This window comes from Falco cherrug, chromosome 3 (assembly GCF_023634085.1).
Source record: "Falco cherrug isolate bFalChe1 chromosome 3, bFalChe1.pri, whole genome shotgun sequence".
Classification (NCBI taxonomy): Eukaryota; Metazoa; Chordata; class Aves; order Falconiformes; family Falconidae; genus Falco; species Falco cherrug.
The window spans coordinates 104,189,216-104,208,183 of record NC_073699.1 but is presented as its reverse complement, the minus strand read 5'-3'; the positions used below and the strand labels follow the sequence as shown (position 1 = coordinate 104,208,183).

Here is an 18,968-nt window from a genome sequence, read left to right as displayed (position 1 = left end):
TTTCTATGTCAGGGACACAGTGGATATACACTGAGCTTCAACTGGTTTCACTTTGAGAGCCAGCAATGACCAAAGCAAGTATCTGCTCCACAGAAGGTGTAGAAATGCATTTGACAGCTACAGCACACTGCTTTTGCTGCAGGAAAAGAATGAACCTCAGTGTTGCTCAATGGATAGGAAGCAATAAAGATCATTATGCAGCCATTATCCATTGCAACTTGCTGTCTCCTCCCTATGCCAAGCCTGCCTGATCCCTGACATCTTAATCGTCTTCTACTTCAATCCATGGAAACTGAGAAACTACACTGATGTTTAAGAATATGGAAAATATTCACTTGCTAATCAGTAAAACTAACACAGATTTCGCATAGATGCAATTTATAAATGAAAACCAGGTGCAATATGGTCATACTAGGCTTATTTCCAAAAGAAAGAGGGTGGGGGTGGCGTGAGGGGTTGGACAGGACAGGAAAAGTCCTCTAAATACCCACAAGACAAGATCTCATACCAGATCCCTACTACTCGAAACCAGTAGAAGTAGTCCTTGTAGTCCACAAGCAACATATGCCACAAAGTGTAGCAAATACCATGCAAGCTGCTATATAGTACTGTGTATATCATGCAGCATTCCATATCAGCCAGGAAATGAATCACCCACCACTGTATCTATAGGTTTCCATGTGATGTCTACTCACACAAAAAGGTGTTTTTAAAATCATAATCAGCATACATCTTTAGAGGTACAGAACTTACCATCTCACATGCAAAAAGCAAGCCTGCGTAACAAGCCAGTGAATCTAAATCTATCACTGGTTTACTTTTAGAATTTATGCCTCTTGGCAGAAGTGGGAGAAGTGTTACTTTGTTTTTTTAAATAAAAAGCATTTCAAGGATAAAGTGCAAAAGGCAACATTACATTTAGCTTCTTGGTCAAGAATGAAAAATATCTCTTAATTTCAATTAAAATAAAGTAGAGATGATGTGGCAAGGAACATGTTCTGTGGTAACTTTACCTACATTTCTACCTATAACCACACTATTTCCCAATTATCCTGGGAGAGATTTATCAGCACAGATTATGCTCTGCATACCATTCTATATCCACTTAAAATTTACTTCCTCATGCAGACATTTTAAAAGTACAGAAGTCAACTGTTATGCCTACTTCATGCACAAAGTAGCATTACACAAATCAAATTCTGTGTCACTAGAAAAATAATCTCCCTGGTAGGGAAGTAAAACACCACTTACAACTAACATGTGCTTCATTTATATACAAAGACCACTTCATATCTATATACATATTTTAAAAAAATTAAGAGAAGCTTCAGTAAAACCTCTGCTAGACATAAATGACATCAGAGAATCTCATGGAGAGCGAGTTGTTTTGAATGAGAGTCACAGTATTGGTGTCGAAGTACTACTCCTTTCAAATACATGAAGAAAGCAAGAAGCATCATAATGTTTTGATACAAAGACAAGACAATAATTATATTCTAGGTGACAAATAGGGAAGGCATGCACTCATTCTTGCCAAGTGTTATCTTGCTAGCTGCTTGGAGCAAGCAACCTTTTTAATTCTTCCACAGTCTTGCAGCAATGGTGAATTACTGTTGAATTAAGACCCAGCTGGTCTTCAGTGGAAGTGCTCCTGCAGAGACCTGATGGATCCACACTGTGGGAATCAGGCTAAATAGCTGACTGTGCAAGATATACGAAGGACAGAGTATGGGTGGAACTGTGCAGAAGTCAGGGCACAATAAAGTGTGTTGTGAAGATTCTCCATGGGAACAAAACCTTCCTTTCTCAAAAAGATGGAGGAGAGTTTTCTGCCCTTCAGAACACACGGCTTCCTCAGCAACAAGAAAACATGTCAAAGCAACATAAGAAGCTATTAATGGAATTTGAGAGGACAATTATGCTTTCACTTGATCTTTTACCAGAAATATTTTAGAGGGCAGGGAGTAAGGTATATTTAAAAAGCTTCTGTAGATTAACTAGTCTTCAGTTAATAATCCAGTATAGAACCACAAAAATTTGTTTAAAATTTAACACATAGTAACATGAAAACAAACAAATGTTTCCATGGAGACAACTACCTAAATAAATGCTCACAATGGATCCAAGGTGTGACGTCACCCAGGCCTGCCTGCAACCATAGCAACATGCCAGTGTAAACAGAAATATTTTTATTTTTCTGTCTAATAATGTCATAGAATTAGAAGTTTTATGGCAGTGCTTAAACCATATTCTTGCAGTGCTGAGTGGTAACACTTCTAAAATAAGAGCAGAGGCATTTCTATCAAGGCTATTACTATTACCATATTAACTACATACAACAAGTGGAGTATGTGTATGGCATAGCTAACATATCACATTTCCCAGAGCAGTTGTTGACCCCAATAAACAAAGAAATTTAAGTTCCTAAGGCAACATGCCAGAATGCTGGTCAGAGATCAGTAACATCTATTCTTCTTGGGTATTCTGCTTTCCTTAATACAAAAACCCTGAAGTTCTTAGACTGCTGTGTCTCACTGTCTTGCTGGATTAAAAAGAATGCAGCCACATGTTGCTTTTCATACCAAACACACAACATTTCTATGCCCTTCTCCTGTATCACCAATGAGCTTGCTTTCTCCGAGGCAACAAGATTCACTAAACCCATATTTGCACTCTGCAAGCACAATATGAGACACACAGCCTACCAACTCCTGCAACTCTGGAAGAGTAACATAAAAGAAATTGTCATTAATGAGGAAAATTTCCAAGAAGGCAGGCAATTGTTTCAGCTATTAAAAAGACACACACGAAAATCTCATTCTTCATGAAATCCATCCATTTTCAAATGCTACTGCTATGTCTGCAAATCGTAGGTCTCTAAATTCAGTAGACCCAGATTGCATTACCACTCTTAATTTACAAAATATAAAAGAAAGATATCTATATAAAGTTCAGATAGTATGTGAAAAATTAATCCTTGGAACAATCAAATATTACTAAGCTATTTATATGAAAATGTGGTATTTTAGCAGAAGCCTGAACTACAGGGAAACTGAAGTTGTTATCATTACAAAAGTGGTGAAATACTGGTTTTGGTCCTGTCATGAAAATGTCAGTCATTCATAAAAACTCTCCTTCTCATAGAACATGACTGTGACTTTGTCTTCAAGTATGGCAGAGAATTTAGGGACCAGTTGAAAAAAACTGCTTCCTACAAAGTATTTTCAGGCTTTTTTTAAAAAACAATTTTATCAGCAGGTTTTTCAGAGAAAGAGTTGCTTCATTCTTGCCATTTAAAAAGAGAAAGCTATCCTGATACCAATCAGCAAAAGAGATTTTTACATTACCTTAAGCAAGGAGCTAGCTTTGAAATAAAAATTTACCCTGCAACCATAGTTACTGTTGTATGCAGTCCAATGAACATATGAAGAAGAGTCCAACATCACAAGTTTTGACTGTGAAACTACAAAATATAGCAGGGAAAGTCTACTACATAATTGCATTTAGTTATGTACACTTCTATTGGTTTTGCTGCTTTTTTCATAGATTTAATCCCATAAGATATTGCAAAACTTTGTAATTCCCTCTTCACGTCTTGCTTTTACAGCTGCAACATGCACAAAAAGATAATGATATCGTATGAGATATCTTTGTTGTATGTTTTTATAACCAAAAAATTTAAAAATTACTTTTCTGCTTATTACAGAAATGGCAGTCTATCCCAACTATATTAATGCAATCCAAATATTTGGCAAAAGTGTAAGTGGTTTTCCTCTGATCTGTAGTGGTGCAAATTATAAATATGCATACATGTGACTACTCTCACAAGTGGACTTTGGCTTTTCATTTCAAGCAATTCCATTGCAAGATTCAATGCTGCTTAATTTCTTGGATTTTCCGAGCTGAAAATATGAAGTTCTTACAATAGAAAAGAAAAAAAAAAAAAGAAGAAAAAGACATCTATTAAATCATTTCTTAACACAGCTTACATTTCAATCTGCCAAACTGGAAGGATTTGCAAGACCCTTAAGAACCTACAAATTGCTGTCAAACAAAAATACTTGTTGGGGAGAAGGGGGAGATAACTCAATTTTTATCTTTTCTTACCAAAGAATGCAATTCTAGCAGTTCTTCTTTCATGCCTGCTACTGTGCATTTTCTGCATTAGACCATTCATTCTTCTTGTCCTGAAGTACATACAAATGCACTTATATGAAAGCCTTTAATGGACTTTTTATGCAAGATAAATAGACAAATTACACTTCAGTCTGTCCTGACATCCTCGTGCAGAAGGACAACAGCATTCTACACTTACTGTCTTATTTGTAACAAAGGTTCATCAGAATTTCCTCAACTTTTATAACATAACCTTATACAAACTAATCTCTGGAAGACTGACACAGTTCCAGCTTTGAAGAAGTTATCATGGACTATTCAAAACTTTCAGAAGTTTTGTTCACCTGGTTTGGCAGAGGTGGGGACGGGGCTGTTGAATCTACAAAAATGTTCATTACTTCTCAGGATAGAACAGATAAAATCTCTCCTGCAGTAGAGAAAGTCACCAATCCAAGAAAATAAAACACTATCTTTAAGTAGCTCTTAGGTAAACATATCTGTTACTAACTTCCCTCTTACTTTACCCTGACTGTCAGCAATGCTGTGTTCCTACCTATTTTGCAAGTATCTATCGCAGAACAATAAATGAAGGCTGGGAAATTTAGCAAGATGACAAACATGGGCTTTATACACAGACGTAGTAATTCATAATCCAAAGAACAATTCTATTAGATTAATTATTTTCTAACATTCGGACAACATGTGCCATTGTCATAAACTGTAGGCAGAGCTGGCTAGAAAGCAAAACTTGCTAAACACAGTGGCTTTCCAGTAACAGACCCAAGAGAAAACCCAAGTCTACTGCAATGCTAGATAGCAACTGTAGTTGGATCTGACAGATGTCTCTTCTTACCTTTGGCCAGCTCCCTGGCCAGACTACAATGGCCAAGACCCACCAGCCCCACCTCACTGAACCACTGTGGCTGTCCCAGAGTCCATCTCGAGAGATGCCGACTGGCTGAAGAACCTAAAGCCAAAGTACAGAGTCTTCTGACACACATAAGCATAACCCCTATTATGCTTATGGGTGTATTAGGCATGGAAGCAGTACTCTTGTGCATTATGGGGAGTTAAGAGTTTCAACAAATGGGGAAAAACTTGGGTTGTCAAAAAACCTTTGTGCTCTGCTGGGAGGAAGTTGCCTGCAAAATGGAAATGAGCAAAAGTTTATTTTGCAAGTATGCCTGTTTTGAAGCATCATCAAATCTATCATTATCCTTTAGCTTAGGGTTAAATGTGAGGCAAAAGAGAAAGCAAGGAAAAGCAGTTGTCTGAACATGCTTGAGAAACCCTGTATACTCAGCCTATGCATAAACCTCCTATGTTACAGCATATTACTAACACTTGAGTAACTACAGCCATTAAAATCTTCCTTTGTTAAGACTTAAAATACTAGATGTGAAATAAATGTGATTGAGACTAAAAGGAATTGTTGACACATGCTCTCAAGAATAAAAATGTAAAAAAAACCCAACACGTCAGGAAACATGGAAGTATACCTACCGAAAACACGCACATGAAAACCAGACCTTCCTAATAAAGACAGCAAGTCTCAGCTACTGTAAGTTTCCCCACTTGCCTTTTAAGCGGTATTAATTTAAAAACATAATAATTTTAAAAGATAAGAATGGATAAAACACGTTATATGTACACGCACAGGTGAGGAATAAGCAAGTAATTAATAAACAATTAAGATAAAGATGCTTTTGCATTTAACGCAGTTCTCTTCTGAACTATTAAATACCAGATAAAGAGAGGAAAAGATGGCACGTTCTTTCAAGAGAAATGGCAACGCTTCACAGTGGTCATGGGAGAAAGGTCTGAGAAACTGCTGAACAGGCACCTCCCCAGAGGCAGAGACGGAACCTCGGGGCTGAGGAGGGGCTGCTGAGCAGCTGCAAGGGGACACCTCCCCTTCCCCTGGGGCCACAGCTCCTCCGGAGAAGAGGACAGGACTCCTCCTGCCCCTCAGGCACCAGAACTGACACTCCTTTGTACCTGCCAATGCTGCATAGCTGCTTATGCCGTACCACTGCGCTGGCCTACCACTAACTTGCCCAGATACCAACATGAGAAAGCAGCGCTAAGATTTTTTCTCAGATGACAGATACAGAGAAAATTTTAAGTCAATGAAAGCCGAAGAAAAATTGAAAATAAATGCCAGCATTGCCTATCATAGATCAAAAAAGAAACAAACAACCCTACCGCCTAAACATCCATTTCAAATGACTAGTTCACTGACAGCATACCTGACTCTGGCAACACAGCTTCCAAAACGTAAAAGTAGGGACTCAAAGAGAAAGTTATTTTATTTTTATTTGTTATTATTTTTAAATATATTTATTAATATTATTATTACAAGATCAAGTGGGCTGGAGCACGCATATGTAGTGTTTTAAATTGCCTAGTAAAATCCCCAAGGAGAAAAGTAACAAAGAAAGAAATAAAATACATAATGTCATCCTAACTGCGCATGTTACACTGGACAGTCTTTGGAGATCAAGGGCCTTTTCTCCTCTGCCTTTCTATGCTTTGATGCACTCTTGAAGAGTCAGTGCTTGTAGCCAGTTTTCCAAACTACCCTTGTCAGCAGCTAGGTTTGCTTGTCCTCCCCAGCATTATAGCAGAGCAGTTGAAAACACAAGCCAAACAGATGTTCCTACGAGCTGCAAGTACAATTAAGGGACCTTCCTTAAAGCTTGTCTGACTCCTGGTTGTGTTGAGGGACATTTTAAACAGTTACTGTGGTATCGAACAGTGGTGTGGTGGGGGTGGGAGGACAGGGCTATCAGATCAGATACTGCGGCAGGTGAGAACGATCCAGTTCAGCACATCAAGCAAGAACAAAAACAATTATTTGGGGCTTCATACAGAATATGCTGGAACAGCTGAATGCCTTTCCTTGGATTTGATGACTTTCTGGATCACGCTTGCCTAGGTTTTCAATCTGGGGAGAAAGTTCAACTAAAGCTCCAGTCTGCTCACAAGAATAAGCTAGGTCCACTGAGATAATCCTAACCAATTAATCACAGCCATCAGTCTCCATCACAAATTCACCATCAGTATGGCATGGCCCTACAACACTTTAAACATGAGTAGGTGGTGTGCTGGACACCAGGACTATTAGAATAATGGCTTTTAGTACATGTCCCAGCTTAGCCTCATTCTTCTGAGGCTAAGTTTTGGCAAGATGTGAAACTACATCCTGACTTCATCCAGATATCCTTCAGGAAACATTCACATTATTTACTGCAGTAAAAAAAAAATTACTTTTCATGAAATAGCCTGCATTTGTCCCAATCACATCATACCTCTTCATACAGCGTAACACCTGTGACACTGAAGTCCATTTAAGACAGCATGACAGAAGCTGAAAGCTGTATTTTCAGACAAAGCAGCACAATTTCATAGAAGAACACAAGAGACCAATTGTGACAAATACAAACAGTGCCTTGCAACATCTGTAAGCAACAGAAGGTAAGTTTAGATGATATCTACAGAACATGTTGGGGAAACAGGGAAATGATGGCAGAAAGGAACTTACTTGATTTTACTGAAGACAATGTCAACATCTGTGATTGTCACGTTTTTCCCATCTATCACATGACAGTCCTTACATAGCTTTGACCAGTTCTTCCCATGCATTTCTTTTCCTGTGGCTCTTGTATCACCATGGATGGCAAATTTTCTAAAGGCCTCTTCCAGAGCACTTATTTCTCCTGCCATAGCCCCCTCATGGGAGCTGTTTGAATCACAGGATAATCGTTTTGCTGCTCGGTCCTTTGCTGGGTCCGAAGGAGACTTTGGAGGAGTCTTATTCGCAGGTTTGGTCATCTTTCCTTTACTGTCAGCCATTTTTGTGCTGCAAAGAAGAGGGTAAACTCAGTACATTAATTTGCACTAGGTTCACTTTCTGTTAAGTTACAGGCTACATTCATTTCACAACTTATGAAGAGTAAGTGGTTTATACAGCTATCAAGAACTCAGTGCCCTCTACCATCAAACAACAGTCTACACACAGAACTATGGAACTCTGCCCATCTAGAAAAAAATTCTAGCATATTTAAAAAAAAAAAAAAAAAAAAGGACAGGGAAAGAACATTCCAAAATGGGGCACAAACCTAATTTCACCATTATCAGCCAACAAGAGAAGAGAGCATGTAGGTATTTGTGGGGGTGTGTGATCTTTTTTTTTTTCCAATGGCAATCACCATGGTCACTTTACTGATTTGAATATAAGTATTCCCTTTACATTGTAGGCATTACTACCTACTTTTATTTCTGATGGAAAAATAAGCAGCACTATTTTCTGGACTGTGGGGTTTAAATATTTTTTTTATTCATTGACAAATTAAGTATTTTTAAAGTGCAGCAAAAAATATTAATGTTATAACCCTTGTGTTATATAATGTAAGGGCTAGTAAGTAAGGAAGCCTCAGAAATGCTTAGACAAGTGTCTCTTGTTAACAAAACCATTTCTCAAGTTTATGCCCAAAGAACTGTAGCTGTGGAATTAATTTGGAATGAATACATTCATGATGCAGGAGCACTGAGAAGGGATGTCATTACTGCAGAGAACAACTTTCAGATTACCATGTTCACGTAGGACAGGTTTGCCTCTTAAAAGAAACCATAAACTGAGAAACAGAACACCAAGTCATTTTCAGGTGTCTTCATAAAGAGTAAAAACCTATCATGCCAGAAGCATCTCACAGAAGCCTTTGCTTTTTGCTCACCCACTCAGCTTGGCAGAAGCAAGAGGCACTGAAAAGCTTAGGGATAGGGTGCTCTGTGTGCCTGTCCCAACAGCTACACACAGACTGTGGCCCAGACGCACATCTGTGGTGCTGCTAGAAATTTTAACCCATAAAGAGGTGCTTAAGGTATCAGAAGTTGGGCAAATACTAGGTAAGGGCTGGAAAGCCCACTATACTTGCCTCATCCACTCTTCTGAAGTCACAGCTACACATGGTATGCAACTAACATGCAAAGGTTGATACGTATTTCTAGTTAAGGTTTTAGTTCTGCATCAGACAGAAAGCTCTTTTAGCTTATATACTGTACTTCAATACAAACTCCTCAGCAATGGAAACAATTCTAGAATTCTGCCTCTTCTGATATTGATTAAGCTCTGTCACTTGAGTAGCCAAGGCATACCCTTTCCTGCAAGCTGCAACAGAACTAACTGTAATTACCTTCTCTGCAGCAGTTACTGCTAAGCTTCATGATTAGAAACAACCTTTTAATAAAAATTATACTAAAGGACCTTTATCCTTTACACTTGAGCAAATGCAGCATGGCCAAATCACTACTGTCTATTTTGAAAACATTCAAGTAAATGCCTAAAAACTTTGTTATATCTTAAGCCTGGAGATCCTTCCGTTTTGTTTACAATGCCAGCACAAATTCCGGCCAAATAACCAAAACGCTAAATTAAAGTTAACATGTCAGGAATTTACTGACTGTTGCCTGAGAGTTCTAGATGCACCCTGAAATTAAAAGAAAAGCACAGAGGGAGATAAAAAATTTGAAAATGCAGAAGTTCATTAAAAAGTTTAAAAACTCACCAATTCCCATTTCCATTTCCTTTGCACCCTGCCTCTCTCCAAAGAACAGCAATTTTACCTCAACAAACTTTTCTGATAGTCTGCCAACACTGAAACTCCATACTATAAGTACCCACAATAGTAGCTTAAGATTTACAAGTATTGCAGATGCATACATGTTTACCAAAATAGTGCCTACATCAGTCTGAAATGTCTGATTCACCAGGCTACGCACATTCTTTTGCTAACAAAACAGTGACGAGCAAATGTAAGAAGAAAACAAAAACACTGCTGACACAATCTATGCAAAAAAGAATTACATTAAAAAAATCAGATCATGAAGATCTATGATCCACCTCCGTCTGTGAGGCAGCCTGACTTCCAAAAGCAGAAGTCTCTTCCAAGCTTCCACCATTTCAAATCTACTAGAACTGGAAATTAGAACCAGAGATCTACCAAGCTAACACTAACTGGTGGAAAGGGAAAGCAGGGAGAGTACACATCAGCAAAAAGAATAATGTCTGTATAGGACATTAAAACCTGAAGTTACCTCCAGAAGAAGTAACAGGACAAAAGGTGAAGATCTGTTATACTGAGATGTGTGCAGCTCATACCACATTGCCATTTTAGCTTGTGCCAAATAAACCTTCCACAAGATTTTTGGGGATAGCCCCCGCCTGCTCTTAGCAATTCTGTCAAGAAGCTATGCTCCGTGTGAACATCCTTGAGACACTTGCACAGCTTACAAACTGTAAGTAAGAAAATGACTGTGCCACTCTGTCTCATCTGAAATTAGAAAAAATAACTACATGTCTACACCTTTAAGTCTCCCCTGAACAAAATCTTTCTTTAGCCAGTATCAGCACCTTGCTGGCCAACTCTGTCCAGTCCCACATCACCCATAACCACAACTCAACTTCACACAGCACAGCAGAACTGGGTTTTAAAAAGCAAGTCATGATTTCAAACGATGAGCTGAAACCCACACTTGAAAGGGTTCCGAGTTTCTGAACGGTGTGATTTTTAAAAGGACTACATCATTTTTCGTCTGTACTGCTGTCTTATACTGTCTTTAATATGATAGCTGTAGTGATTGAAAATATTTTTTGCTTACTTTCAGTTGCTAATACGTTAAAAGTTTATAAACTTGGCATAAGAAAAATTCTTAAAGGAACATATTTGGCCTTGAGAAAGACACTTCAATTCCAGACTTAGTTCCCTCAGACATCAATAAATGAACTTTGTATTGGGCTGTTTTGAGTTTTTCTGGGCCAGGGGGAATAGGATACACTCTACAGAAAAGGTTTCAGTTTTGAATGATGAAATCTGGTACACAAAGTGGACTAATTTCAAAGCAATCCTCACCAACTAAAGGTCAAGGATAGATTAAACTAAGGGTTCTGCTGTGGTTGCCAAAAATTGTCATGGATACTCTTTTTCTTGTTGAACCGTAATTACAGTTTACTTATTAAAAATCCCATGTAATAGCGTGAAATTTACTAAAAGAAGCTACCTTGTTTATGAAAATACTGACCTAGCCTCAACTTAATTTTTTGTTTCTTAACATTAGAAAGAACACACTCTGAAGAGAATATTCATTAATATACTATATCAGAAGGAAAAGAATTGTACAACACAGGATATGACATCAGATTTTTAATGACGTCAGCTCCTTTAACTTTTTTTAGCTATTAGAGATGAGGAAGGAGATCATGCCACGTTAAAGAAATGATCTCTAAAAGAGAAGTACAGAATAACTTGTTTGCTAAAAATTCAAGATCAAATGCTGGTTTGAGTCTTCCTTACCCTTTCTCCCTTAGACAAAGGGATCAGCAGGCACTTGCTGGCTTCTGCCAGAAGGAAAGATTAGCAGTTACTTGTGGAGGGGCCACAGCAGGGTGATAGATGGAAGTGACAAAAGAAAGTGACTACTCTAAAGTACCAATTCTGAAATTCAGTAACATAAAATTAAGCGACTGTTCAAAAGCCTTAACTGTGAGGATACCAACTATAACAACTGCAGTTAACCAAAGAAACACCTTTCATCACCACCCAAAAAGTCTAGTATGCACACAATTAGATAATATTACATTTCCAGAGCTGGCAGAGGGAAGGGAGGTGGGACTAGCCACCCATCGCATCCTCTCCAAGTACTTCTGGCTCCAACCTAGCAGGTCCACATCACAAAAATTAAGAAAGAGGTATAAGCAGATGCCAGAATTCAGAAGGCTTTGTGAAAGAACTGTTCCCAAAAAATGGAGTTCCAGAAATCCACAAAATATTTAGGCAACCAGGTGTTATGATCTGCTATAGTCTGTGTCATGTAATACTCCTTTAGCATAATGAAAAAGCAGTTCTTGTCCCTTCTCCCACTCTGCAACAGGTAAATAACACAGCACATCACAGAGAGATATCTATGCAGACAGAGATTAAGCTAGGGATCAAACTGACTGAGGTCACGGCTAGCCCATGCTAAAATAGACTGGAAGTGTAGATCTGTGTTCTCAGCGTATGCCTAACCCATTAGAAAAAGTTTTCTCATATCATCGAACTTCCTTTCAGCCAGCAACTACAAAACATACTCATCTGCTGACAGACAGCTGGGAGAGCTCTCCCAGATAAAGCCACCTATTAATCTGGATTCTTCCAAAAATGAGGGAGACAAGCAGCTATTGTTCCTGTGAATTCCACTTGCTGATTCTCTATAGTTGCATGAACACCAGGTACATGTAAACAAACCCAAAGCCTCAGTACCGACCAACTGTCAGCTCTACTGAAAGATTTCTACAAATTCACACTCTTTCACTTACCCAAATCCTCTCCAGGTATCAATATAATGCAGTGCAGAAATTTCTGGTACAGCTTTGATTTAGATTTGGGGGAATTGCTCTTAGAAGCAATCCATCTCTCAGCACCAACAAGGAAGACCTGAAGTCTTACTAAAACCCAGAGTATTTTTGCCAACAACTTCTGCAGCTTATGCAACTCTACAGAATATCCATGTGTCCTACCTGGTCAGAATTCACTGCAGCATCTTCCCTGTCCCTGAGAACTAGTGCATGGCTAATCTGCTCAGGAAGCACAGATTGTAACAGAAGTTAGCCTCACTGCCATGTCACAGACAGGGAAGCCAAAGCAGAAGGACAGAGAAACATGTCTGTTCTGCTGCCAGAGTTCAGAGCATAATGAGGGCCCTAGGACCCGTACTCCACACTGCTTTAATTATTGGGCCACACAAAGCAGGTACATGACTGTATGGAGCGCTCAGAAGAACCAGTGTTCTCTGGCTCTATGAAGGAAATATAGTCTCACCAGCTGCAAATGTATTAACCCAGTTTATGATCTCCACATCAAAAAATGCTTTAAAAAAATTAACAGAAAACTATCAAAAGTGTGAATAGCTAACTTTTTGAACTATACCATGTACTTTCTCATCTGCTTTGTTTAGCTTGCCCCTAGAATGCTAGGAATATTCTGTCCCAATGTACATTAAATTGCTTTCATTTGCAAGTATTACAAAACCAGGTTTTAGTGGAAGTATTCTTGCAGCACTAACTGGCATGGAAATTAATAACAGTCTATTTGTCCAAAAGACTAGAACACTACAGTTGATACTTACAGCAGCCTCAGATACAATTCAGGTAATGGAAAAGGCAGCTTATTTTAAAACTGTTCATTCTTCAGCATATTTACCAACCAAGAATTGACTAAAACTATACTGAAAGTCCTGTGAACTAAGGAACACTTTCAGTTCAAATTTTATAATGGCAGAAAGCATTCAAGCATCAAGCAGACCTCTGTTTAGGAAACTGCCGAGACTGACAAATTTCAAGAAACCATTCAATAGCACCATGGCACAACTGCAATGCAGTAACATCTGCCCTTCCCTGTAATGCTCACCTTTGCATATGCCAGCCTTATTTCTCAGGTGCAACCTAGCTCCATTGCAATTTGCGACACAACCCCCAAAAGACCCCAAAGTTATGTTTACACTGAGCATCGGGGTCATCCTCTAGCTAAAATCCAAAGTCTGCAGTCCAGATTCCTCATCTTGAGCCCAAAGACAGTAACTTGGATAAAATAGCCCTAAAATGGAGTATCTGCTCAAGTTCTCAATCTTAGTCCTGATCCCCTCCCTAAATTCTTAACCCTTTCCACCATATGCCCCAGGCAACTAAGCAGCAAAAATCTACGAATTCTTGATTTTGCAATGCTTTTTGCTGTTCTTTTTATGCAGAGTCCAAGGTTCTGCTTTGCTTACAGTCACACCATAGAGCTTTGGCCACAAGGCAGAGTGGAGGTGATACGCTAACTGTGCCCTAAATATCCACCAAGATATAATCCAAACCAGAGATTGCCCAGACAGTCTTTCTGCAACCTCCTTGCCACCCAGCAATTCTGTTGTACCTTTTGTCTCCATGAGCTCTTAAGTGAGAAGGGCAAGTAGGTACTCCACAGCACAAACCCTAGACTTATAAGCAAAGATACTGTTCTACTATCTGCAAAATGTCACCAGCAGGTTAAAAAAAACAGTAAAAGTATTCTTTCAAGCACTCTATTCCATTTCTTGCTGGCCTTAAGCCGAGTATGCAGGCTTTCCAATACTCTTGCTCTTTGTAACGGATACTCAGATCAAAAAATTCCCCAGTTCATGGGCAAATGGCACCCAACTGATCTTCCTGGCATCCTCACCTTCCAAAGGGTGGGAAAATATAACAGATTCATCTGCAAAAGCATCTATGCATCTGTTTAGTTGGCCAAGGAAAATATGATTCTACATTGTCAGACAGTATCTCTCATGTATGTGATCACATCAGATATGTGAATGAACGCTCAAGAAAGCAGCAGTCAGATATCTACCAATTTTATGGAGAACCAGAAACAGAGTAGGGGGAAAGGAGAAAGATGGTGGACCCTTGCAATGCGGTTAACACTGCCAGCAAGGTGAGGTACATCTGGTATTCCATAAAGATTTGAAGAACCATACATTGTTAACATTAACAATTTTACTTCTGTTTTATGTCACAATAAGCAGTAATATTTCTGTGCCATTCTCTTATAAATGCATTAGCCTCAGCCTCTCTGTACTTACATTCTCAGCTCCTCAACCCAGACAAACTAACAGCCTTCCTAATGATATTTCTTAGATGGTCTTAAACCTGAAAGCTCATTTATTGGCTTTTAGAAAATAGGCATGCTACAAAGAATTCTGCCCACAGGTACACAACCTAGTAGTTTTACGTTAATTGTTACCCGGTTTTACCTTCCATTCTCCTGCTAATCATTCCTGCGCATCAAGTGTTAGTAAGCATGCAAGTACTTAACATGTAACCTTTATCAGAATCTGTTTCTGCACTGTTGGTGTGCTGTCGGTAAAACTTATTCACTACACCACAAATAGCTGTCATCCAAGATTTCTTAAGACCTTCTAGCCAATCTGAGCAAAAAAAGAAAGCACCTCTTCAACGAGCACGAGAGGTGCTATTTTTATGAGTGAACTGGATGCATAACACTGTCAAACTGTGCAAGGCATTTGAAATTTGTCTGACTGCATCTGTTTTATTTTAGTACCCGAACTATCTTCCCCTTCTTTTAGAAATGTTACAGAATTGCAGTTAAAAGGAATTCTCATTTATTTTGTCTGTAATTATTTATACAAAATAACAACAGCAGGGACAAAGCACAGAAGATGGAATCTTTTTCCCACATTTTTGGATAAACATTCAAGCTGAAGGAAGTGATATACAACTGGAGAAATGCAACATCCTCCTAATAAGATGCAATGCTTTAGATAATGGTCCTAAAGCCTCCTTCAGAGCTATCTGTAGGAACCAGAGTTAAGGCATTTTTCTTTTGAGTTGTACTTTGAATGTATTTCTCCACGTGTGGTGCTCAAGTGCATGAGTGCCATCCATTTTCCCTAGCATATAGCAGAAGGAAAATGAGCAGGGAACACTGCAGACCAAGCAAAGCTAACAACTCTATTTACATTTAAACCAACCCTTATTTAAAGAAAATTAAATCTTTTCACAGGCTTTATGAGGAACTGCATGGCTGAACCTTGAGTTCTCTTGACCGATATACATGCACCCAGCATTATGGACACAGACAAAGCTGGCTAGATCATACAGAGCTACATTAAGACCTTCAGCAGGACACACAGAGTAACAAAAAAGGTGGTTAGTCTAGCTGTCCAGTTTCTCTCCTCAGCAAAACACTATTTCAAACTGTGATGAAGTTACGTGTGTCATTAAAAGAACAACCTTAGAAAACACATTACCAAACACAATAATTTTGAGTGCTGGCAAATGGCTTCTACTGTTCTATTTCTAAAAACTATTGCTACCTGCCTACACAGTTACTGGTACTGTATCATTTATATACAAATATAAGTTTAGCTGTTAGTAAATTACATTCCTCCATTCCAAAGAACTACTTCATAAAATACCACCTCTTTATATACCCATAAATGAAGCACCTATACACAAACATATACACACCTTTATCAGCAATAGTTGTATTAGAACTTTTTTGTTTCAAAAGGCATGCGTTCACTTGACAACACTTAAAGCTACACAAAAACTCTTTAACGAAATAACTCTTGACTAACTCTACAACATACTGTAATACCACTGCGTCATACCAGGTTTCAACTGTGAAGGCAGAATCATAAATACAGCTATCCACCACACATTTATGTACTGGTGAACTCCTATCACACTTTTTTTTCCTCATTATGCAACTATCCCACTTGAGGATTCCACTTACTAAGTATTCATCCTGAGCTCCACTAGGCTGCTATCATTGTTAGATGAAGAAATAATCTGGACACAATTGCTCTGCAATTACACACACAGGCAAGGATATAAGCCAGTGCCTAGAACAGCCTTCACAGAATAAAGTGAATATGACACTGATTAGAGCACAACAAAAGAGGAGCCTCAACTATTTCGACGAGGTACTTTTTCACGGTGTATCAGAAAAAGACTTGGGAACCACAGATCCAAAAAGACTGGTAGACAACAGCTGCTCTCTGCAGCAGTTAGTCTTACAATTAATTTATAGCTCCAAATAACATGCCAGGCCTATCATCATCACTTCAGAGATTAGCTGAGTACAGGTTCCCTGGCTTGTACCATTACAATTGTAGAGTTTGCTTAGCCTCGTTTCTTCATCACTACACACTGTACCCTCCCTGCCACCCGCATCCACAGCAGACCACTAATCTGAACTTCCATAGAACCTTTCCAAAATATTTCTGCAAAAGCCACGAGCAATAAAGAACCACTCCATGAAAGGAGGTCAGAGACCATACAGCAAGGAGATGACTTTGAATGCCAGCGAGCTTTGTAACCACCTATATGCAAAAATATCAAGAGAACTATGGCAATACTATTGACAGGGATGGAACTGGATTCAAGAAAAAATGAGCTAATTGAGACTTATAGGCCTTGAAAGTAAGATTTAATAGTCATGAAGCATCACCTCTGATCAAAGAACTGGAGATGGTATAAGAGCTATAAAATCATGAGATGAGATGTTTTACCTGTAAGACTTAAAGAATGCCACCAATGTGATCTGTTAGGCAATTAAAGTCACTTCCACAAGGTATTCAAACATCACATACTAAATGGCTCTTAACTGTCAAAAGATCTCAAAAACCTCAACAGCTGAAAATTCAGGCTATGCCAACGCAAATTAGAAATAAGACTTTCTTAGGGAGGGACAATCAACCATGGGAAATACTACAGGTAACTTCCAAGAATTGCTGCTCATAACCTGATGTCTGCACATTAGAGTTCCTTTAATGCAGAAGAACGTTGATAAAAACCTGTCTTTCAGAGACGTTTGACTAAGTGTATGTTATTGGTCTCAGGTAATTAACGTCAAGCAAATACTACTTGAGTCAGATTAGACTGCCTGAAGATCTCTTATATGTTCTTAAAAGTCTGGTGCTTCAGTTTTGTCTGAATCAAAAAACCCCCAAAACTAACCTTTAAGTACAGATTTTTTTCAACCACCCACAGCTCAGTACAAAATAGGAGGGGAATACTTCCCTTGCTAAATCATCAATAATTATTTCACATCTATAAGCTTCACTAAGATGAACTGTTTGGGTACTGGTCCTTCTGATTGTGAAATGACATGAGACAGGCAGACACAGATTTGTTTTTAATCTAAAAATAGTCTCATCAACAACGAAGGAACACTTTTGGGAGCAAGACCTCTTAGCATTTGAATTTCCATCGCAAAAAACTCCTTAGCACTGATCCAACAGAACAGCGCTCCTCAACTGTGCATTTAAGAACTTGTTTGAACTAAGACTGCATCCCTAAGAGATTCAACCAAAACCTGTTACATCCTTGACTTCTCTTTTTTTTAAAAGAAGTTTTTCTGTGCTCACTTTGCCAAATACTCCAATACATGGACACTGACACACAAGCATATTCTTGAGATCAGCCAAACCAGGCAAGAATTAACCTCATAAAATTATCTAAGATGGTTCTACTGCAGATTCATTTTTCTTTTCACTTGCCCCATAACACATTGAAACTTTGGTCTGTATGCTTCTGGTTTTCTAACACGGAGAAGGTAAGTTTATATCACGCACTCAGAACACTATGAGGCAGGGGAAAGACCAGGAGGAAAAGAAAAGGAAGAGGGAATCTTAAGACAACTGGCAAGAGTAAGAACCTGGGCTTCTCCACGTCTGCCTTAGGGTCCTGACACAGTTCAGTTTTCTTCTGCTACAAGGGAATCTTAATTGCCCACCCACTACACATAACAACTAACAACAGAGTAAAAATCTCCCTCTCCTTTGATGGACACACCACTGTGAGGCAAGAAACAACCAGCACAGTCAGTCTGTTCTGCTCCATCAGCGTTTAAGGTGAACATCCAGTCAGAAGAAGCTCCCTGAAACCCAGCCAGGCTACGCATACTCATCCTGTATCACATGTACGGGCCCTGTGAACGTAAATACCATATTTATATTGGAGTATTTTACCAATAACACCCTCTCAATGCACAGTTACTTTCACTACTATTTCAAAATATTCCAATAACCAGACTACATTGTGATGGGAAATTCTTGCAGTACCTCTGTGTATGGCAATTTGGGATGGGCAGAAAGATGTATTCACCAAGAAATTTCTTTCTGTTGAAGCTGTATTTGTTACCATGTATTTTTTGTGGGTTTGGGCACATAAAGAAGATGAGAAGAAGAAAGAACTAAAACAATTTATAGATAACACTGGGGAAAAGGCAAAGCAATGTGATTTTTCCTGTATAACTTTGATTTTTCTA

At 38.7% G+C, this 18,968-nt stretch overlaps 1 protein-coding gene across 1 annotated transcript in view; it reads right to left on the bottom strand.

Moving 5' to 3' along the window:
* TPPP (tubulin polymerization promoting protein) overlaps positions 1–18,968 on the bottom strand; it is a 66,924-nt gene that overhangs the window by 45,293 nt on the left and 2,663 nt on the right. The window contains exon 2 of the mRNA XM_055705541.1: positions 7,661–7,978. Within this exon, the coding sequence (XP_055561516.1) occupies positions 7,661–7,971 (311 nt within the window). The 5' untranslated portion in view covers positions 7,972–7,978. The remainder of the gene's footprint in view (positions 1–7,660; positions 7,979–18,968) is intronic.